The 24,339-nt window shown below is 43.5% G+C and overlaps 1 protein-coding gene across 2 annotated transcripts in view; it reads left to right on the forward strand.

Moving 5' to 3' along the window:
* NBEAL1 (neurobeachin like 1) overlaps positions 1-24,339 on the forward strand; it is a 916,399-nt gene that overhangs the window by 294,199 nt on the left and 597,861 nt on the right. For both annotated transcript variants that reach the window (XM_086955272.1, XM_086955273.1), the window contains 2 exons: positions 22,976-23,074; positions 23,251-23,831. In XM_086955272.1, the coding sequence (XP_086811398.1) occupies positions 22,976-23,074; positions 23,251-23,831 (680 nt within the window). The remainder of the gene's footprint in view (positions 1-22,975; positions 23,075-23,250; positions 23,832-24,339) is intronic.

The raw sequence follows: 24,339 nt of genomic DNA on the forward strand, positions 1-24,339 counted from the left end.
TACCGTTGGTCCCAGGGATCATGGATCCTGTCAATGATGTGTTCCTGGCTCCAGCATCAGTAAAAGCGGTGCCGGCTCGCATCCAGAAGAAGTATAAGGCCGCACCCTCTGATCCGATCTTTGTGAAAGCGGACCCTCCCGGCGACTCAGTAGTTGTGGCGGCGGAACGGAAAACCCACTCCGTTTCTCCCTCCTCCTCAACTCCTCCTGATAAGGACAGCAAGTTGCAAGACTCGTGGGGCCGCAAGGTCTGCAGTTCTGCTGCTTTGACGCTGAAGGTTTCTAGCGCGGCTGCGCTTTTAGGAAGGTACGAAAGAGCCTTATGGGACTCAATGGAGTGTTTTAAATCAAAATTGCCTAAGGAGGACCAGCAAGACTTCGAGGAGACCCTGGCGAAAGGAAGTCTAGTGGCTAATCAGATAATTAGCACTGCTGCAAATGGAGCAATCCTGGCGGGACATACCTATGCCCATGGGGTATGTGCCAGACGTTTTTCGTGGCTGCGCCTGAAAGGCCTCAAGCCCGATGCGCAACAACGCATTCTGAACCTCCCGTTTACCGGCACATCTCTCTTTGGCCAGCACACGGATGACGAAATGAGTCGGATGAAAGCCGAGCTCGACACCGTCAAAGCAGTCGGCATAGAAAAGAAGAAAGCGTTTAAACGCCGTTTCAAGACCAACAAAGGCAGAGGGGCTCAACAGAGTGTTCAAACCCCTCAGTGGTCCCAAAACAAATCCCAGGGCAAGATCCAGTTTGTGGTGGTAAAGCCAACCGAGGTAGAAGAGGTCACCAGCAGTCCTCTACTTCGACGAGAGGAGGAAAACAATGAGCACTGGCTTTCTCTAGCGCCGTTGAAGTGTTTCAAAACATCTGGCAGAGTGGGTCAGCATCACGAACGATCGGTGTGTGCTGAATACACTGCGCAATGGATATGTTCTTCGTTTCCGTGCGCCTCAACAGGACATTCCCCCAAAGAAATCTCGTCCGCACCAACTCGATCTGCTCCGATCTGCTCCGATCTGCTCCGATCTGCTCCGAAAAGAGGTGAAGGCTCTTCTCCAAAAACGAGCTATAGAAGAGGTGCCTTCCTCTCAAAGGGGAAAAGGAGTCTACTCCAGATACTTTCTTGTCCCCAAAAAGGATAAGGAAAACAAGTTCCGGCCCATCCTGGATCTTTGGGTTCTGAACAAGAACATAGTCAAAGAGAAGTTCTGCATGCTTGCTCTTCACCAAATATGTCCACACCTGCAAGTAGGAGATTGGATGTGTTCGATGGACTTGCAAGATGCCTACTTCCACATTCCAATTGCCATGCGACATCGGAAGTTCTTAAGCTTTCTGGTGGGCAGCAAACACTACCAGTACAAGTTCCTGTCTTTCGGGCTAAAGTCAGCGCCGAGAGTCTTCACCAAATGCATGGCAGTGGTGGCAGCCTCCTGCACAAAAAAGGACTTTTCGTCTATCCCTACCTAGACGACTGACTCCGAAAAAGGCCCATCTCCTCAACAGGTAGAGAACGACTTCCACCTTTGCCTGCTACAATTGCACAGGCTCGGCCTCCACGTCAAAATGGAGAAGTCAGTACAACTACCAACCCAATCCATACACTACCTGGGCTCCGTTCTGGATACAAAATTGGGAAAAGCGTATCCTTCGGAGGAGAGACTATTTTCTATGCAGCAGAAGTGCAGAGTTCTACTACAGTCCCAGAATCCAACAGCGCGTCAAGTAGCGTCTCTGCTGGGTTCCATGGTGTCCTGCATCTTCCTGATTCCTCACACCAGGCTGACGATGCGACCTTTGCAGCAGGCTCTGGAGGATCAATGGGATCAGTCGACAGGGCTCTGGGAAGACCGGATCTATCTTTCCCAGGTGACGAAGACCTCCATCAAATGGTGGACTCACCCTCGCAAACTTCTGGTGGGAGTGCCTTTTCACCAGCCACTCCCGACACAGTCTATAGTCACAGATGCGTCTCTCCAAGGCTGGGGAGCACACATGGGGTGTCTGCAGATTCAAGGAAGGTGGTCCGCAAAAGAACAGACCTACCATATCAACATGCTGGAGCTTCGAGCAGTCCATCTGGCTCTGAAGTCCTTCCTTCCTGCACTCGAATCACACTCCATTCTAATCCAAACGGACAACACGACGACCATGTTTTACCTGAACAAGCAGGGCGGAACTCGGTCGCGTCCTCTCTCTCTGGAGGCACAAGCCATATGGCACTGGCTGCTCGCCCGGCACCTCACAGTAGTAGCGGTGCATCTCCCAGGAGAGATAAATATCAAGGCCGACACACTCAGCAGGCACTTCGAAGATCAGCCAGACTGGGTGCTGCACGACGAGGTGGTGGCAGACCTCTTCCATCGCTGGGGTCGTCCAGAAATAGATCTGTTCGCGGACGACGAAAACTCAAAATGCCACGCCTTCGCGTCCAGATTCCACCATCCAGGGACAAGGGGGAAAGCCCTTTTGATGGATTGGTCAGGGACATTTGCTTACGCATTTCCTCCTCTGCCCCTGATTCCGAAGGTGGTGTCCAAACTCATCAGATCCAGCATGACCATGATCCTGGTAGCCCCAGACTGGCCTCGGCAGTGGTGCTACCCGGACCTTCTACAGCTGTCTGTGCTTCCACCCAGGAGACTGCCCTGCAGGCCGGACCTGCTGACCAAGATGGGGGGGGGAGGATTCTTCATCCAACCTTTCCTCACTGCACTTAACAGCATGGCTCCTGAGGTCCTACAATACGGACATTTAAATTTGCCACCTGACTGTATGCACATTTTAAAGGAAGCGAAACGACCCTCCACAAGAACGTCTTATGCGTTTAAGTGGAAGAGGTTTTTTCTTTGGTGCAGAGAACGTCACTTTGATCCCTCATCAGCACAGGAGGATGTGATTCTGCCTTACCTGCCTTAAGATCTGGTCTTAAATATGCCTCGATCAGGGTGCACCTCTCAGCCTTTACGGCTTATAGGAAGTCTCCTACTCAGCCCTCCTTCTTCCAGATGGAGGTGGTCAAGGACTTCTTACAGGGGTTGAAGAAAGTGTACCCCCCTGTTAGAAACCCTTCTCCTCCGTGGGAATTAAACCTGGTATTGTCTAAGTTGATGGGCCCTCCCTTTGAACCCATCCAGAGAGCTTCCTTGCAACACCTATCGTGGAAGGCCGCTTTTCTAGTTGCAATTACATCAGCGCGCAGAATAAGTGAAATACAAGCGCTGTGTACAAAAGAACCTTACACTGTTTTCCATCACAACAGAGTAGTCTTAAGGGCACATCCATCTTTTTTACCTAAGGTTGTCTCTGATTTTCATATAAATCAGTCTATTTCTCTTCCTTCTTTTTTTCCAAACCCTGCGACCCCGGCTGAGCGGTCACTGCACTCTTTAGATCTCAAAAGAGTCCTTAAATTTTATTTGGAAAAGACCAAAGAGAGTAGGAAGACGGACCAATTGTTTATCAACTACGGTCCACTGAGAACGGGCTTTCCAGCTGCCAAGAGATCCATCTCCAGATGGATTGTCTCCTGCATTAAATTTGCTTATCAGTTTGCAGGCAAGCCTTAACTTTTGTCACCTAAAGCACACTCTACTAGGGGGAAAGCGGCCACAGTAGCTTTCCTGCATGATGTCCCCATGTCAGAGATTTGCAAGGCTGCAACCTGGAGATCAGTTCATACCTTTACAAGGCATTACTGTCTAGATTCTGATACCAGGGTTGATACTCAAGTAGGACAAGCCCCTTTGAGGAATCTATTTGGGTAGCCTGCGGCCTGTACAAGCTTAGTTGTTTTTAGGCTTAGCTTTGTAATTACTGTATTGTTACTCCTTTGCCCGCAGGGAGATGAGGTGAGGCTCGCTATTCTATTCTAATGCTTATGACTATTGATGAGAATCACCTGGAAGAGAAGGATTAGTTACTTACCTGTAATCATAGTTCTCTTCCAGGGGTATCCTCATCAAAGTCATAAGCAACCCTCCCGCCTCCCCGGGCAAAGGATCTTTATTAACTTGGAGATATTGTTAACCTATTTATTTCCATGGTTTTTCAGTCTCCGAAAAGAACAACTGACCCAACTGTCACCCCTGAGGCATGATGGGATACTGGGGGTCATGAGTGCTTTTGAAGGCACGGTGTCAGTTTTTTGTAGCATGCAGCTACAGGTTAGCTTTTCAGTCTTTTTAGACTGTGTGTTTGCAATGCAGCCTGGGAGCTTTCTATGATTTCAGGATATAATGAGAATTTCTACTGCTTTTTCAGCATTAAAACAGTTTCAAAACAATCTTTGGTGTTGTTTTTCATGTTTCTAATGCATATGTTTTCATGTATGGTGGAAATTCTTAAATATAATATAGTGTTTCCGGGGTCCCGCGCATGGGCGGGAATATTCTAATGCTTATGACTTTGATGAGGATACCCCTGGAAGAGAACTAGGATTACAGGTAAGTAACTAATCCTTACTGTCTAACAATGATTTTAAAATGCCAGCCCCGAGTTTTGCATTTAAGACATCGAGCAACCTCAAAGACAAACTAGTTTATACACGTACACCACCAGAAAAACCAACTAGGGAGAGCTCCATCCTAAAAGGACATTTCTCGTGTGGGACATGTTCTGTATGCCCTCTTTTGAGAAAGACAACCAGTGTAATATTGCAATCAGGAAAAGAGTGTTTTTCGGGGCAATTCAGTAATTGTAATACCACAAATGTGGTCTACAGACTTCAATGCGAATGTGGCTTACAATACATAGGCCTCACTTCCAGAAAAATAAAAACTAGGATTCAGGAACATCTAAGTACTATAAGAGCTGGCAAAGTTGGTACAGCAATGCCACACAATGAACCATTGTTTTACATGGATAGTACTTGAGAAAGTGATGGGTGATCCGCAGAATGTAGAGACATTACTGATATCCAAGGAGGCACGCTGGATTTTTCATGAGAAAAGTGAACAACAGGGCCTGAATGAACTTCTGGAGTGGAACAAAGTGAATTAAGAAGGTCTTGATTATTCAATGAGCCCATAAGAATATACAGATTGATATACATCCAGGTATACTATGGCAGAAGTTAACTACTGATGAAGCGGGTGTATTGAGATTATAAGATCTTGCCTCACGAGCTATTTTTACCGGATTAAGTCTATTTCCATTTATAGAAATCCCCCTGAAGTGTATCTGGAATGATAACATTCACTTTGGTATTGGTGAAAAGGGTCACATGTATGGAATATTTTCCAAGTTGCCTTCCCATACAACACTTGGTTGGATACTTGTGTTTAGGATTGCTCTGAGTATATAGAAAGCTCCATACAAAACACTTGCTCCTATACATAGGTTTTAGGATTACCCTGAGTAGTAAGAAAGCTAAAACTATACCCCAACCTCTTTCATTATAAGATGGCCATTGGTCGGGGGCATATGAATAGCCTACAGGTACAAATAAAGTTTTAACACGTTGTTGAAACATAGCAAGGTCTTCCTGATTGACCAATGTGAGAGGGGGCGCTTTGTTTACTATAAAGGTAAAAGAAGTACGAAATAGGCATTCATGCGGGAGCCGCGTTAACATACAAACGCTAGCCCCGGAGTGTTTGTTTTAAAGCCTAGAGGTACTAACAAAGTTTTAATATGGTGTTGAAATGTAGCAAGGACTTCCTGACTGGCCCGTGCGAGAGGGCGCGCTGCGCTGTCCATTAGAAAGGAAAACGAATAATGAAACCGGCATTTATGCGGGATCAGCGTTAGCACACTAGCGCCAGTCCCGTTATGTTTTGTTTAAAGAATGAAACCATTTCTTAATATTTTCGAGGGGGCATCGGCCTGGAGTGTTGAATAACATGTACAATACACTTCCGGGGTTACATTGTTTAGATGATTACTAAATGATGATTTACCCAACCAAAGATGGCGGCATGGCTCTCGCCGGAATTCGAGTTCCACACGTGCGATGTCGGGCATTTTAAAATACAAACGCCATACACGCCTTAGACTAAGGTGGAGACAAGGCTGTTCCTTCCCATTAGATCGGTAAGGAGAGGAGGGTGGGCTGAGTTGTGCCAGCCGGTTGAGAAACTCTGAGGCATAACGAGATGCTGCCTTGACTGCTTGGTGCACGCTACCTTTGCCATCGTCATTTTGACATGTTTGTTTGTTCATTTTAGATCCATGTATCGGCTGAAAATAGAGGGTAACCCACAGGAGGGGTGTTTCCTTTTTATTTCACCAAATCTTACGGCCGGTATGAGGCACATTGGCTGATTAAGGGTAAATATGGAAAGTGAAAAGAAAGAAGAAAGAAAAAACAAGTGTGTTTTGTGCAGTAACGTGCGAACTCTGAGAAATAGTTATGGGGCAACTACAAATGCACTTCTTGTGTTCTTGTTTTTATTGACAGTCTCTATAAATGGTGTGTCCATCTCTGATGCAGTGGCAAGAAATGTATAGCCCTGAAGAAATTGCCTGAAAGGTTGATAAGGCAATGAAACATGTTGGCGTGTGGTACTGGTGTGTATGCTTAACAGCCAGTCCTGCTTTCTAAATTGATAGGGTGCACGAAGTAAAGAATAAAGTGTTAAAACCGTGCACACCTATGCATTTTAGCTACACTTTATGAGATTTTTCTATTTTCTCACCTTTTTTTCACTGCACCTTCTTTTTCTATTACTCCTCTGTTGGACACATTCATTTCTGGGCTTGATGACAGCCGATAATGAGAACAGGGTGCATCTGGTGAGTACCTACCAGGTATCCCGATGGTGGTTCGCCCGTGAGGTGTCATCTTGCCTTCTCACACTTTTTTTCACATTAGATTCACACTAATGTCATGCATACAGACTGTCTAGTTGGGATATAAGTTATTTTACAGTGGCAAAATAAACGTGATACTCTCTACCCTGAGGGAGATAATTGTAAAAAATTGCAATACGTGGTACACGGATGAGATATGTGGAATTGCCTATAGGACCCAGTCATTGTTGTATTGGCGACTATATGAGTGGAGGGCGACGTGGGTTCTTTTTCCCTCTGTGCTCCTTATTGTGTATATACATTTGTGCAGAGACATTTCTATTCTGTTTGGAACCCCATCATTTAAGATCTAGTTTAGGATTCTTCTGGTACATCCAGAGTGTGTTGCCCACTGGGAGCATTCTTCAATTTTGTGGCAATTGAGCGGGTCACTCACTAGTCTATTAATTGCAAGACCTGGTTCTGCTTCAATACAACATCAATCTTCCAGTGTAAAGTAAGATGGCTTCTCGTCGTAGCACCTTGTGAAAGTTGATTTTTTCCTTGCTGCTTGCTTCACATCTCTGTGGGATGGCCATTTACTGAGATCGTCTCACTTCAACTCTTTCAGGACTGAACTATCGGTCACTTTAATATATTTTCTTGATCTTTGTGCAGCGTCTTAGTCCTTTTTTGCCACCACTGACCTTGTTATCACTGCCAGTACCTTGGTCGGCCTACTCCACTCACCTGCATATCGGTCAACCGCCTACCTCTTCGACTTGTGTCTGGGCCCCACAATCATTTTACTCCAGTATGGACTGTTTTACCGTCATTCTGCTTCCTCTATTGAGTCTCCATCCTGGGTCTGCAGGCTTCTGTGTTTGTGGTGTGTAAACAAAGCACTTTATTCCCCTTTTCAAAGCCACTTGGATGGCTTCTTTTTCTAGGTGTTTTCTAGGGTTTTTCTAGGCATTTCTTTATCTTGCAAAACTTATCTTGAGAATCTGCAGTGATGATGGTCCGGATCATCTCTAAGGTGTGGTTGGCATAGTGGCCAGCTTAACCATTCCTCTGATGAAGGGGATTATATACAAATCTTGAAATACAAGATTGGTTTTACCTCCAATCCTCAGGCACAATCCTCAAGGGGGAAAGAAGACAAAGCGGGCAACTAAAAGTATCTCTTATTTTGGGCACAATGAAAAATGAACAGTTACCTGACACCATCATGAAGGACATCACAAACACCATAATGTAACATGAGATCCCTAGTCCAAGTAACCTCCCGACTTGTGTTTCTGCTCTTAATAAGACCTTCCATTAATTGTTATCTAATGGGTTAGTACAGCTGCTTGCTAAACTGAAGAAAGATATTGTCGATCTAAAGGTTGATATACATATAATAAATGGTAGACGTTGAGTGTGGAGCCACAAGTACTGAAAATAACAGGTATAGGAGACATATTGAAAAGAAATGAGAATGTATTTTTTATACTTCAAGAGCTTCACAACAGATGTAATGTGCTGGAAAAGCAAGTTTTACATGATAATAATTAGAGGTGGAATAAAGTGTTTTTTCTTACAGTGTTTTATATAGCGCAAACTTAACCCGAAGGTATCGGGTAGCAGAGCGCTTTGCACGAGCACCAGTTGCGTTACATGAGGACACATTCATTTTTATTGGGCACAGGGAGATTAAGTGATTTGCCCACAATCACAGTATGTTGCGCATCCTTGCCGAGACTCGAACCCAGTTTTCCAGATTTGAGGTTGACAGCCCTTGCCATTAGGCCAACTCCTCTCCAAATATGAAACAAGGCTTGAAATTTGACAGTATTTCAACCTGCTTGTTGGATGTCTTGTGGAGGAATACACTTAAAAATAATCTGATTTTCGTATCTGCATTATAAGGGCCCATCAGCTGTGCAAAAGAAATTCTGCAGACTCTGATGTTTCACTACCTAGCTATATTCAAAATGCTTCTACCTTGCCCCCCCATGACCCTTCTGACACAACCAACTGTTGTGTAGTTCCTATAAATCTATATAGGATCTATGCGTTTTAGACAACATAAACAAAGGGATTGGTGTCCAGACTGATTCCAGACACCCTCACAGGATATGTTAGTCTGTAGACCAGCTAGCTCACAGTGCCACTATAAGCCCCACAACCTTACCAAGGAGCGAATAGTTTCTGGCAACTATAGAACATGACAACCCTGACCCCTCAGGGATCATGGAAACAGTGCAGTACTTTACGCTCAGTCAGTCGTGCTCACCTTGTCTCAGAGTGATACACAGAATAAACGGTGGGGACGTTTCCAATAAGCATTTATTGAACCAGGGTCATTCTAGTGTAAAATACTTGTGCTACAACAACCATAAAACAGAAACAGATACAGACGATTACAAGCACCAAGAGAGTAAATAAAAGGTAGAATTCTACCATAGTGCTAAAACAGTGAATATATATGGAGTCATATAAATACATGACAGTAATAATACATACTCCTACGATGCAAACCCTAACTTGATGTGCCCAAGTGTACTTAGCATGTAAGTGTATAGCAAAGAATCCCCCTAGGAAAGAGCCAACACCATTACCTGATGGCAGAGAGTTAAGAAACCCGTCTTGGTCTCGAGTTGGACCCCCGCAAGGGATGTCAGACCACTGCGTGCTGGAGTGTCTTCATGCAGGGACTTCAGCGTCTCTTGTCAGCATGGAAGTTTCTTCTCCTGTCGTTTGGCCAGCGAAGATGTGGTGCTTATATACTCAAAAGGTATCCTCAGGGGTTCTACCTAGATGGTTCATGGTACTATGGGCATGTCGGCTAAGGATGAAGATAGTGGTGACCCTATGAAAATTTACCTTTTTAGGTGTACACTGGTGCAGGGTCACCCTTTTGTCCATGGGTTCAAAGACCAACAAAGTGGAGATCAGCCCTGGAGTTGGGAATAAATAACAAGTTTATTAATCACTCATGAGTGGGACCACATCCACACAGCACTCTCAAGTGCTGCCTGAGGTTTTACATTGGCTTCACAAACCAGTGCCCTCTTTAAACAGGTTTTTTGCGGTGTAAGCACGTGAACAGAAATGGAAAGAACAGTTTTAGAAATAGTTATTAGCAAACAAGCACAGATAAAAACTACATGGTCAGCCAAGTGGGAGGAGGAGCAGGAGTGCTTATGGCAGCAGAAATGATTGACAGACAAGAGATGTACTGGTAGATACAAACTCAGTCAGTAAGTCAACTAAAATATATAGCACAGTCAGGAAAAGAGGAGCAGCAGAGGACGGGAGAATTACGAAGGAAAGGAAATGGATACCACAGCAAAAATGGCTGCTGCTTATGCCAAATAAAATATTACACATTTTCCACAACCCTTATAGAGAGTTATTATGCAGAAGATGGTAATCCTGCTGTAATACTGAGAATACTCATGCATAATAAATGAGACAGGTTTCCGGAGAAAACCACACAACATTTATGCAGCACCTAACTAGGTAAAAGGTCAGCGCCAGAGCTGTTATGTATAACAGTGGCAGGACAAATGTAGGTAAAAGGTTGTGCAACTACCTAGGGGGTTCATAACATAACTTGGAAAACGTTCTCACACCATTCTTTACGTGACATGCTCCACAAAAACTCTTATTCACAGCAATTAATCCAGTGATCATGCTTGATTTTGTACCCATCTAACACACATTGAGCGGTCATTGAAGTTCTTGATGATTTGTTCTCTCAATTCAAATGGAAATATCCCTGTTACCGAATTTGGTGTCGCACTGCAAGTCCATAACTGTTTCAACTCCTCCTAATTCAGGACTCATCAAAGCAAACTGTAAATTGCCCAGGAAGACCCTTTTATATCACAGGACCTATTGGATTTTGGGCGCTAGATTGTTTCCTTGTATCAAGTAACAATGTCTCAACTGGTAATATTAGGAAGACCGTTAATAGAACATGCACATTTCTTGCAAAAAAGGAAATACAGGGAGACTGAAGGGGTTGTTTGAATATTGCAGGGGTGGGCTATATTTAGAGCCAATACAGGCCAAAAGAACAGTATCAGCACTATTTACATTTAAATATGAGCATACCCCAAAGGCAAGTGTGCACATATGTGCTTGTGAAAAAATGAACGGCAAAAGTGACACCGCGAAAGGCGAGGCGCAGAAAAAAACAGTAGTGACAATTTATACAAGAGATTTTTGGTTCACAAATGTTAAGTTACAGTAATTGAAGAAGATTAGGCAATTTAGGTGAGCCATAGAGATGCACCAAAGATTGCGCTGGGCAGTTGACAACGCTTCAACCTATTGCTAGTTCAGTTCATCTTCATGACCAGGTTACAGTATTTTTGTACTGACTGGAATGTCGGTCCGGGGAGGGCAGCAATCACGTATTCCATAAAAGGAGGGGCAGAGTCAATGGTGTGAAGTTCGAGGGGGCACAATCAATCTAGAGCAATGTAGGAGATTGGAAGAGCGTGATGCCCAGGGAGGATAGTGGGCATCCAGCAGGAACATCCGGGTCAGGAGGAGACCGTCCGATATTAGTAGGCCTGTAAGGTATAGGACCGGCGTGTTGTGGAGAACGTCTGGGTGCTAGGTAATGAATATGTCAGGGGTCTTAGTCCGAGGGGATCATGGATAGTAGGGTGTACCTTGTCGGCGTGAGTCTGAGTGTTTTCTTGAGATTTGAATCTGTACAGTTGCAGAAAGTTTTAGATATCGTCCACTCATTGTCCAATATCATTTGTTCTGGATACTATTCTTTCACAATTACGTAGTCTCCTCACCATTCCAATAGTCACATTGTGTATAACGTTCACTAACTTCCAGCCTCCGCAAATAATAATTTAGCAATACAGTGGAATATTTATTAATTAATTTATTTCAGGCTGTTACTGCAGTCACAAACCTCAATTCCTGCTTAGTTTATTTTATTATTTGCAACATTTTAAATCTTGCATAACGCTTAATTGTTTACCACCAGACTTGTTGTTTTGGGAGCAGGGCCTAAGCTGACTTTATGAGCAGGCCCGCGGCGCAGACACACAGCGGACGCAGGAAGGCCCGCCAAAGGCAAGCCTGTCTGCGCCCGTTCGCATCTGTTCCACAACCAGCGCCAGCGACCATTTCAGTTTTACTACAGGTAAAGTCTTAACTTCTGATTTTCTAAAGGGACTTGGACCCAGTTCAAATTGTAACTGCCATACTTGGGACCCAAACTCTTTATGGTGTCCAGTTGCTTGTTATGGGTATAGAATGGAGTTTTGCTGTCAGGCTATTTAAATTTACCTCATCCTCCTACTCTTTATACTAAGGCTTAATGAATGTTCTCTTCTTAAGTAAGCATGAACAGGAAGTGCATGACTTAATCTTTGACGATCAACTCAATGTTTTATTCATTACTGAAACTTGGTTAAAGCCCTGGGCTAATCCAACTATCGCGACAGTTATTCCCCTGGGGTTTGCGATGATCAGGTGTGATAAAGAGGAAGGCCATAGGGACGGAATAGCTATTATTTTTCGGAACTCATGTCACTGTGGCGCCTTTGATCTTGTCCTCCTTAAAGGAGCTGAGAACGTAGGCTTTTGCCTTAACATCAACCCTTCTCAGTCTGTTGCAGGGTGCCTGCTTTATATCCCCCTGGTTCCAGAACGTCATTTCTCTCCATATTAGGGGAAGCATTTGCTAGCTCATTACACCAACTTTATTGCGTTAGGAGATTTTAATTCCAATGACTCATCCAACCCTGAAGTTATCAAGTTGTTAGATACCCTTACAGTACTAGGGCTTTCCCAAAGGGTATCCCCTCCCACCCATTTGTTAGGCCACACTCTTGACAGAATCTGCTCAAATCACCCTGGCATATCCACCTGAACCCTGGTCAGATCACTGCTTAATTTTATTCAAACTGGCTCACACCAGACATTGCTCACACAAGCGTCAGAAGTACATAAACCTTAAGGTCCGTAAGTGGAGAGCAATGAAATCTAACCCTAATTAAACCTCTGGTCTAACCAGCACTACCCAATTCAGATTGAAAAGCTTGGTGAGGACCTTGACCCATTTAACAACTGGATCCTTTAATCTGCCTCAAAATTTGCTCCATCCACTCAGTTCAATAATTGTCGCTCAAAGGTCAGGTCATTTGGTTTTCTCCAGCACTAGCTGAGTTAAAGGCGCCACTGCAAATCACTAGAGCGAAGATGGCAGCCTATAAACAAGATGATCTTGATCAATTTAGGGTTGCCCAAAAACATATCACAAATCCATCAAGGAAGCAAAAAAAGTTACTATACTTCCAAATTGAAGAGGCCCGGTTTGATCTAAAAGCCATCTTTAATGTTGCAAAAACATTCCTTCAACCAAAAGCATTTACTAGGGATATTTCTCCTTTCCAGGTTCTTTGTGACCAATGCTCAGCTTTTTTTGAAGGCATGATATTCAACATCCAGCAGAGCTTTAGTCAAGTCTTAAGTATGCACTTTTCAAAAGATCCTCCCACAACTGTTGGCAATATTACCTCAAAGGTAGGACTAACCCAATTTCAGGAGAGCTCTCTAGCACACATTCTTCAACCCATCTTAACATGTAAATGATGTTTTCCGCTCGTTTCCTGCCCTACATCCATATTACATGCAGCCTTTGATGTGGTATATCTAATTATTAATCACATCATAAACATTTCACTAGTGGAAGCAATACTTCACTCAGAGTGGAAACTAGCAATTGTCAAGCCTTTACAAAAGAAACCTTTGGCAGACCCGACCATTCTGTCCAATTTAAGTCCCATCTCCCTTCATCCAATGCTAAGCAAAATTCTGGGAAAAAATTGTCAATAACAACTTAGGACCTTGCTTGAGAATTCTGTTTCTTCCACACCTGACAATCTGTATTTAGGCCCAAACCATCAACTGAGTCAGCACTCCTTGAGGTCTCTGAAACAATCAAAATGACCCTGGAAATAATTATTTTCTGATATTATTAAACTTATCTGTAGCATTTGACACCATCTCGCATGCCATTCTATTGCAGTGGTTTCAGAATATCAGTATTTCTCACAATGAATTAGCCTGATTAAAATTCTTCTTGACCAACAGAAGGTAAACAGTATCTCTTGGACAATTTCTGTCATCAGAAGGAGAAGTCATGATGGGTGTGCCCCAGGGCTCTTATTTGAGCCCAGCTCTTTTTAATATTTACATGACTCCCCTTATTTTACTAATTGCCTCATACGGGATTGCTACCACATCATATGCTGATGACACCCAATACATTTTGTCGTTATATAAAAACTCATTTAATTCAGAAGCTAATTTTCAGAACTGTCTGGCTGACATTGTGTGGATGCAAGACAACTATCTTAAGTGTAATTCTGACAAGAGTGAGATACACCTCTAAGGCATATCCAACCCCTCAACAAAATGGTGGCCAGATTCTTCTCCTCCTCCTCAGCCACTGTAATTATTGCAAAAAATCTTGGGGTCAAACTCAATACTGACCTATCTTTTCTTCCACAAGCCTGGGCAGTCTTAGGTATGTGTTTTAATCTAATAAAATCGTAGAAAAATTATTTTACTTTCTGCACTTGGCTGCCAGGAAAACTGAAGCCTTCGCTCTCATTTCTTTCGATATTGGACTATTGCAATAGTCTTTATGCTGGCTGCACAAAACGCCTCATTCATAAAATTCAGATGGTACAGAATACAGCTGCCAGACTGGTTTTACAACTTTCCAGGCGGAGTTCTGCATCAGCGCGCTTAATACGCTGCACTGGCTTCCAGTTCCTAAAAGGGTCCTTTTTAAAATACTTCTGCTCGTTTATAGAGTTTTTACATGTACCGGACCCCCTTAATGACCGGTTCGACTACCTGCCCCAAGGAACACTAAGATCATCCTCTGAAAGCTTTCTGAAGCTGCACTCGTTCCGTCTGAAATCTCAAGGTGGAAAGTCTTTCACAGTTTTAGGCTTCAAAGCATGAAACCTGCTTCCTAGCAGTATGCTCTCTGTTTTATCTGGAGCAACCTCCAAAAAAGAACTTAAAACTTGACTCTTTCAAGCTACAGCCTATTCTTAGGAACCTGTAGTAGTTTTCAGTAGCACTCGGATTCTTTTTTGAGTGACAGTTTGCACGCTATAAATACTTTAATCATATCTCATCATTTATAGTGAACGTCTAGCTCTCTAAATTATAGAAATATGGCTGACAGTTTCAAAGGGATCAAAGGTAGTTTTACTGTACTTCACATTTTGTCACTTCCCTCATGTAGGGACATATGTACAAAGCGCACTGGTCGCAGGTTATGACCAATAGTTTTGGGACCAATGCAGTATTTTACAAACCAACCTATTTACAAACAGCCACAAAATACAGATTCCTGGTGGGTCACAAATCAAACTCAGTCTTAAATATTAATAAGAAAGGTCGTCATTTGCAACCCATAATTTGCTATCCTAGCCCCCACAGGGACGGTGGCCTGCCACTATGCCTGTGATTTACTTTAAAAAAAGCAGTTTTTCCCCCCAAATGCAGCTTGTTTTTCTTGAGGAAAACCATGATGCGTTTAAAAAACAAAATAATAATTAAATGTATCTAATATGTTTTGAAGAGGAGACCATGGTTCACCGGTACTCTTAAAACATTTTTTTCATCATTCCTAAAGGAGAAGGGGTCTTTGGGGATCCCTCCCCATTTGCAAATGGCATACCAGTACATATTCTTAATGTTTTCATACTGTTCAAATTTTTTATTTGAAAGGGATGCACTAAAAACACCCCTTATAAATCCCTAAACAGTATTGGTTCTCAAACCCAAATTGCTATTCGGTAATGTTTTACTAATTTGCAATTTATGGTTTGTACATACTAAAAGGCATTTTTGCAATTGCAAACCGCTAAATTTAGTGAATCATGCTGCTTATAATCGCAAACACCTTTATACGAATATCAGACGTTAGTGCTCAAACTTGCATGCCTTTACTCTGCAGACTTTACTTCTCAAGCCTTTACTCTGTAGTTTCATTTAAAATAATAACTGGCCTTACAATGCAAGTCTTTACTCCTCACATACATTTTTTAATTCACATCACTTATTTTCTTTAATGTGTGCACTGGTCCTGGCCCTTTTTGCAGGGTCACCCCCAAATATTTTGTCTTTTCTGAATTCGTTTTTTGTTGGCCGTAGGATTCTGTGCACTTTAGCAGTGCAAAAGTGCTTGTGCTCTCTCCTTAAAACATAGTAACATTTGCTTTTTCCAAATTGCCATAGTTCATTTACTTACAAGTCCCTTGTAAAGTGGTACTACATGTACCCAGGGCCTGTAAATTAAATGCTACAAGCATTTATTGTGCCACTCACATAAGTAGTTCTTTAAACATAAACATGTCTCAGGCCTGGCAGTGCTGCCTGTGTATGCATTTATAAAGTGCCATGTCGACCTGGCAAAATAAACCTTTGACAAGCCCAAACCTTACTTTTTGATACAAGTCACCCCTAAGGTAATCTCTAAACAGCCCTCAGAGCAGGGTGCAGTTCATTTAAAAAGTAGGACATATACTTTTAAGTTTTACTTGTCATGGTAGTGAAAAACTCTTACATTTGTTTTCCACTACTGCAAGGCCTACCTCTTCTATAGGAGTTACCTTATTACATTTACTAAGTTGGCATTTTCCTGCCTGCCTTTAGCACTTTGGTGTCTATTGTCTGTCTTGTGTCACATGACTGGGTGTACCCGACTGTTCAACTTGGTGAATTCCTTCCAGACAGTCACACAATAAAGGAATTAAGTGTGCCTTAATGGGCCCTCTGCTGGCAAGATGAGGTGGTGGAGTTAAGCACAGCCCTACTTGCAACTAACTAGGGAGTGCTCTGCCTTCACATAGGGGACCTATCAACCCCACACTGTCACTGCTGTGAACTTTAAGCCATGGCAGTGGAGTCAGGAAATTCATTGCACTTCAAAGCCACTGCAAAGAAGCTTATCACATCTTCTAGAAGAAGGGCACCAGAGCATAAAAAGGGGACCTCATATGTCTACTTTTCAGTACACTTCTGGAGCTGTGGCCTGGAAGACTGGTTGCTGTGCTGCTAAAAGGACTGCTACTCCCCTGGACTGCTGTTTTGAGCTTCAGGGACATAAAAGGCTCCCCACAATCCTGCACCAGCACCTAACCCCAGCTGAAGCGCATTGCTGACCCCCAAGTTGTGCCCCTCAGATCATGGCAAAACCAAAGGGGATGATGGACGGAGTGTTGAACAATGCAAGCACTCATCCCCAGTCAACATGAAGACCCCAATAACATCATTACAGATCTTTGAAGCCACACCAAGGGCCCATGATCTGAGGAATACCAAAAGGTATGATGGGCGGAGCACTTGGGCAAATCAAACAATCACCCCCAGTCAACTGATCTGGATTTAATCCATCACCGTTCTTTAGCCCACTCTGCCACCCCAGTTCAGACATCAGCAAATCAGTCTGACCCTGTGCCTCATGGGAACAGTCCAGCCCGAACTGCCAAGCCATGCCTTCCCTGGACCGGAAACAAGCTACCGAAGATCGGTTTCTGGCATTTCAGCCTTCTTCAGCCCGGCTTGCTTGAATCCAGTGGGAAAGTGAGCAAGGGACTCACGTCTGAGCATACCCTGCCAACTTATGGCGAACAAAGAAAAACCAAAGGAAATGATGGACGGAGCTTTGACAATACAAGCACTCACCCCCAGTCAACTGATCTGGGTTTAATCCATCACCGTTCTCTCACCCACTCTGCCACCCCAGTTCAGACATGGCCATATGCAAATCAATCTGAACTTGTGCCTCATGGGAACAGTCCAGCCCGAACTGCCAACCCATGCCTTACCTGGAAGTCAGAAGAGAGTAGCTTGGGGAGGTTGGTTTTTTGTTTTGAGTATTTTTTGCAGTTTAATTGATGGGAAAGAAGTTTGTCTGATCCAACCAGGTGCTCCCACTAATACGCAGAGCGGGCGTGGAGGGAAAGGGGCACTTTCTTATTGAACGCAGATACCGGGACAGCTTTTGATATGGTATTACCATGCCAGACGACAAATGTACAGTAATGACATGGAATGCCAATGGTTTGGGTAATAAGGTGAAACAGGGATTGGTAACCAAATATCTCAAGAGACATAGACCTGATATAGTATTTCTACAGGAGGCACACCTTTTGGGCACAACATGCTCCTTTTTGGGACGGGGGTGTTACACTACTCTGGCACACCCAGGTTTTACCAAAGGCTCCCATGGTGTGGCGATCCTTGCTAGGAAGCCCCCGCCCTTTCATGTCACGCAAAAATGGGTGGACCCCGAGGGAACATATGTTGCGGTCAGGGGGGTTTGGAACCATAGGACTTATTTTTTAGCTAGTGTTTATGCACCACCTCGCCTCCAACAACGCACGTTTGACAAATTGACTATCCTCCTTTTGCACTCTGGCCCGCCATACATATCATTGGAGGAGACTTCAACAATGTCTTGAATCCCCTGCTTGACCGCTCATTAGCTCGCAGTGCTACCCCAGATATCACACCTTTGGCCCTTCTCCTAGAGTCATTGGGCATCTCTTACCTGTGGCGACGCCACCTTCTGCTCCGGCGGACGTACTCTTATTATTCTGGAGCCCATAAGGTGTTCTCCCGCTTGGACTACCTTTCTGCTCCGGCAGGAGAGATGCAACTGGTGGCCGACATTGACTACCTGGCTAGGGGAATTTCAGACCATTCTCCCCTGCTCATGAAAATGGGCATAGGACATGGTTGAAGGCTTCCGCAATGGAGGCTTAATGTGTGGGAGCTACGGGACGAGACGGTAGCTGAAGAGCTCTGCGTTGATTTCCAGCTATATTTCACTGAAAATGTAGCTTCTGTCCTGTCTGCCATTATTTTATTGGAGGCCTATAAGGCAGTATTGCGTGACAGGGCGCAAAATATACTGGCCCGAAATGAGAAACGTGCAATTCCAGAGCTTGAAGAATTAGAACAGGCCCTTTTAGACTTGGAAGGGACAAGTCAGGCCACAATGACTGAAGAGAACCTGCCCCGGCTCGAAATAGCCAGGCGCGACTACTTAGTGCTTGCGACGGATGAGGTGAAAGCATGCCCATTAGCAACCCAACATCGCCTTTACGAAACGAGAGATCAGGCGGGGATACTGCTGGCGTGGCTGGGGCGGAAGGAAATTGAGTCCCGGTGGTTAGTGTTGATAAAGGACCAATGGATTATCTATACCGCTCTGGAGGATATCGCGGGGGCTTTTGAGCACAATTACAAGACACTTTATAGAGCCCACATTCACACCGAAGACTCCCAGATACGCCAATACCTTCAGAGTATTGACTTGCCTACCCTTACACCCGACGAGCGAGGTACGACCTGACGCTAGCGGAGGTTACAGAGGCCATAGATCATCAGAAAAAAGGCAGGACTCCTGGTCCTAATGGCCTGCCGAGTGAATTTTTTAAACTAAACACAGCATTGCTGGCGCCCCAGGTCTTAAAGATGTTAGTTGAATCAAAAAAGCAAGGCTGTCTCCCCCAAGACCTTTGTCTAGCCACAGTGGTGGTCATACGTAAAGATAGGAAACCACCAGAACATTGCCGGTCTTATCGCCCCATTGCCCTCCTAAATATTGAAACCAAAATCCTGGCCTCGATTTTTGCACATCGCCTGCTAGGCGTGATTCTTTCGTTGGTGCACCAAGACCAATCTGGCCTCATGCCTTAGCGTGCTACCCGTCTTAATTTGCGCCACCTAGCTAACTGGATGGACACAGTACGGGGTCGTGACACTCCCCATTTGCTTCTCTCGCTTGATGCGAAGAAAGCGTTTGACACGATCCACTGGCCCTTCATGTGGCATACACTGGAGGCTTTGGGCTTCGGCCCGGTTTTTCTAGGGTGGCTGGCGCTGTTGTATAACACGCCTGAGGCACGAGTGCAGGTCAATGGTACTCTTTCCGCCAGCTGGCCGATACAACGTGGCACCACACAAGGCTGCCCCCTCTCTCCTCCAATGTTTGCCCTCCTATTGGAACACCTAGCATGCATGATTTGCTCCCGCCTGACCTAGGCGGTTTCCTCGGTGCTCCCGATTCGATTGAAGAAGAGCGCATATCGTTGTATGCAGACGATATTCTGCTTTATGTCACGCGGCCCGCTGACACGCTCCCCCGTCTTCTCCACATCTTTGAAGAATATGGCAGCTACGCTGGCTAAAAGATTAACTGGACTAAGTCCACCCTATATCCAGTAAGTGGTGGCCCCGCAACTTACGCTTATCCCAGCCTCCTGTGACTGGCTGAGGAGGCGGGCCTTTATATTGCTACTGACCCCATCGATATCGACTGGAAGCGGCCCTCATGCATCCACGTGAGGTGGCGATCAAATTAAGACTGCGACTTATCCAATACAAGATCCTTCACAGGGTCTACTATGATAGGGAACGATTGCACAAGATGGGGAGGGTGGAAGACCCTACATGCCTTAGATGCTGTACGGCGCATGGCACATACATTTACACCCTTTGGGAATGCGATCACATCCGGCCCTACTGGCACAAGATAGTGGGTGAACTAAATAAAATACTTGGGGCAATGATTGAGATGGATGTGAAATTTCTACTGTTAGGCATTCCCACTGATGTCGACCTTCCCCGATACAGGCTCTTACTGGTTAATCTTGGGTTGGTGGTGGCTAAACGGGACATAGCCAAGTACTGGGGTGCACAACGCCTTCTACATTCACAGAATGGAAATTCAATATGGATTTCTACACGGCTGCGGAAAAAGTGGTTTATAAAGCAAGGGGCTGCCCACGTAAATTCAGGAAAATTTGGTCCCTGTGTTTGAAGTACTACAAGCTCAAGTTTGGTGTAGAGCGGGGAGACATTGCACTATCTCATGCAAGGTCTGGTTCTGGCTTATAAGGATCGCTTTCTCGCCCTCTGCTCGCATATTGACCTTTAGTAGAATGGATCTATGCACTCATCGGATTGTCACTTTGGATATACATGGCCGGTTTCTCTTGAATTCCTCTGCTGTGAAATTCATCAACCATCGCTGTACCTCTATGCCTAATGTTGATCATACACCTTGTACTGATGACCTTTTTTCCCATCTGTCAGTAGTAATGTTATTGAATTGTATAAAATAAAAAATAAACTTATTAAAAAAAAATAGTGGCCCTGAGGTTGGAGTTGAGTAGTGTTAATGTTAGTGATCTAATTTTTGGCAAGCCTTTCTTCCTCAGATTTTGTAGCTTCGGAGGTCACAACATGATTATTAGTGTGCTAGATCTAGTGGTTGAAGGACAACATTTTCAAACTAAGAATCTTGGTGCGTTTTGCTTGGAAACTGATACTTATGTACTGAGAACATGCTTTTGAAGTATAATGGTACTTTCTTTGCTCATATTTTGTGGTATATATGCAACCCCTGTTTTCATGGTAGAGAGAATACCAATAGGAGTAAGTAGATTTGTGATTGTTTTATAGTTTATCAATGGTGTTAGTTTGGACATTTGAATCCGCTATTACTGTGATAACTATTTGCAGGAGAGACTGTAATTTATTAATCTTTGTCACAGTGAAAAATGACAGAGATGTTTGTGAATCTCATTTTGTCACTAAAGTAAGTCGGTGTTTAATCATAGCAACCTATCACAAGACACTACTAACTTGGGCGTTTTTGAAGAATGAGAGTGTTAAATTACTTATAGACTGCATACATCTTAAAACAATCCCAATTGCTGCTTACATACACACTGATTTTCAGTATACCTGCTAGTAATAGCACTTTAAAATTGATTATCAGTAATTGTTTTCATGAACACACACATCAGAACCCTTTAATTGTATGAGCTAAAACACACAGAATTAACTCAGTGGGTTTATGTGGTGATATATTGCAAGATCTACTTATTATTTACTGACTTTGGGTCATTAGTTACACCTGTATGTTTCCAAGTTCCTTGTTGTCTGAGGGCCTTCTCTGGTTTAAAGTACTCCTTGTTTTTTGTTCAGAAACTATGAAAAATAGAAGGCATGGAAATGTAAGAAATAGAAAACATATGATGTTTTATATATTTCATAATAAACATAACAAACTAAAACTGTAATGATTCTTGATCTAGTGAATGTTCAGCCACTGGTGTAGATTTTTTCTTTGCTCTTCATATTAAGGTGGTGTTCACATTACTGCATCTATTTTGTATTTGGATACTTTTTTAGCATTGCTTGATGATGAAAAATTCATATAGTTCAGCTCTGTTGACTGGGCCTATTAAAGGTGTTTCCAGGAAAGCTAATATGGAGAACCAAGGAATCGGTAATGAGTTTTGAGTTTTTATTTCTTTTGGGATGTGGAGTTGTTTTTTCTTCAGTGGAGTCCAAAGAGTATCCTAGGATGCTGTATTTCCTTTCTGAGGTTTTTTGAGGCATCCATATGGATGCATTTGTGGGTGTGGCAGAGTTCTGAACTGTGCATTAATGGAATGATGCATAGTAAGTCATGGAAAGGGCATAACCGAAAGCTTAGTTGTTTTCCAGATCACCTGAGCGGAGCCACTTGATGTTTAGTTGGTCAAGGAAGTGAACTTCCATAATTACATTTGCAGCTGGTGCACGTTCACACTTCTGCCGAGCAGTCCTCATGAGATATAAATGGGTTGATACTGTATAGTAGCCAGAGTTTGTAGCAGGATGGATATAATATTGTCCTTGATTTAGGTTTGGGGCTGAGAATGACTGTCATGCATTTTGATGTGAGTGATGGTGCATGGGTGAGTCACAGTGTTAGTGCATGGGATGTTGAATTAGGTCTAAGCAACGTATTCTACATTTACAAGTAGAATTTTGAAGGATAGCACTTTCTGTAGTTCCCTTGCACAGATTATTGTTTGAGTATTTCTCCTGGTCATCCTGATCATCCTGGTCTCCTAAACTGGCTTTTTCATGTATTCAACATTACGGATACCAGAATTCCAGTAACCTGCCCTTACAGAGCTGCTCCACTGCCCTCCTTGATTTGCAGATAAATACAGAATATGCACTTTGCCTGACATTGTGGTGTCAAAAGCTTATATTTGTAACAAATTCATAATTTGAATTTTGTTAACCTATTAATTCAGATGTATACACAGTTACGTCTAATTTCATTAAGAATTCATGTTTTTTTGTGTTGGTGACCCTTCTTTTCTCTCCTTAGGAAGTTTTCAAGGAGCGTATTGGCTATCCACATATGTTTGAAGTACTAAAATCTCTCGGTCAGCCATCACGAGAGCTTCTGGAAGAACTTATGAATATGGTAAGAATCCTGCCAATTTTAGTGTTTTTCCTGTCACATTTTAAAGTACATCTATACCCTCCAATGTTGTTTAATTCTGTTTTACTAATTCCTTTGGGGGATAAATATTTTATTATTTCGTATTATACATTCTGTGTCATATGATCATTTTCAATCTCTTCTCTATCTTGTTCTAGGCTGTCGAGGGCCATCACACTTCAGTTGGCATTTATGGAATTAGTAATGTCCAACCACTTCTGCTGCTTATTGAATGGCTTCCAGACATAGAGTCTCATGAACTTCAGATTTTCATCTCTGATTGTTTGAAGCGAATTTGTTGTATCAACAGGCAAAGTCGGACAGTGTGTGTTAATGCAAACATGGTCATCCGCATCGTTGATACATTAAACTTTCACATTTTCCTCCACCGCTGTTGTGCTGAGAACTTGATTAGCTTCTTGGGCTCCCTTGGCAGCCAGTCAATGAGTTCTGAGGCCCTGCATCAGCTTATTAGACTATTAAGAACTGAGGAGCCCAGTCAAACTCATCCATACGTTGTTCCTGTAATTCGTGCACTACTGGCTATGGCACGGAAGCAGGGATTGGACAGTGCTCTGCAGTATTTTAACTTGTCACACAGTATGTCAGGGATCTCTGTACCTACCATCCAGAAGTGGCCTGGCTCCGCCTTTTCTTTTTTTGCTTGGTTGTGTCTGGACCAGGATCAGTGGACCATTGGTGTATCCAGCAAAGGAGGAAAGAGAAAACAATTGTACAGGTAATAAAATTTGTTGTCGACTTTCAGCTTTCTGTTTGCAAGCCAGGGATTTGAGACACATTATTGATTTTGAATTGTGAATTGATTTTTATGAAACTTTATACTTTTTAATATGTGTGTTAATTGTCAAAAGTGAAGCAGATGGCGGGCCCTAAAATGCCATTGGATAGACACAAGTCTGCATGAATCTCAGTAGCCAGCTAGTGTAGTTAATTAATGCAAGATGGTATGAGGTACTTTCGACAGGAGATAAATATGAATAGTGGTAGAGTGAAAGAGATGGGAGTCATATAAACACTGGTTCCACATGGACTAGGCAGTGGTTGGAGGGGCCTGTGTAAGTGAATATGGATGCGTAAGAGTCACCAGCCTCAGAATGTGTACTACAGTCAGATTACCTCCACCCTTTTAGAAGTGTACGAAAAAAGTAGTCTTTCATGCCAGATTACAATTTTCCCATCCCTGCGTACTCCTGTAGATGGCAACCCTGAATTTAGACGTGCAAGAT

Source organism: Lissotriton vulgaris, chromosome 2_1 (assembly GCF_964263255.1).
Source record: "Lissotriton vulgaris chromosome 2_1, aLisVul1.2, whole genome shotgun sequence".
In the NCBI taxonomy this organism is placed as follows: domain Eukaryota; kingdom Metazoa; phylum Chordata; class Amphibia; order Caudata; family Salamandridae; genus Lissotriton; species Lissotriton vulgaris.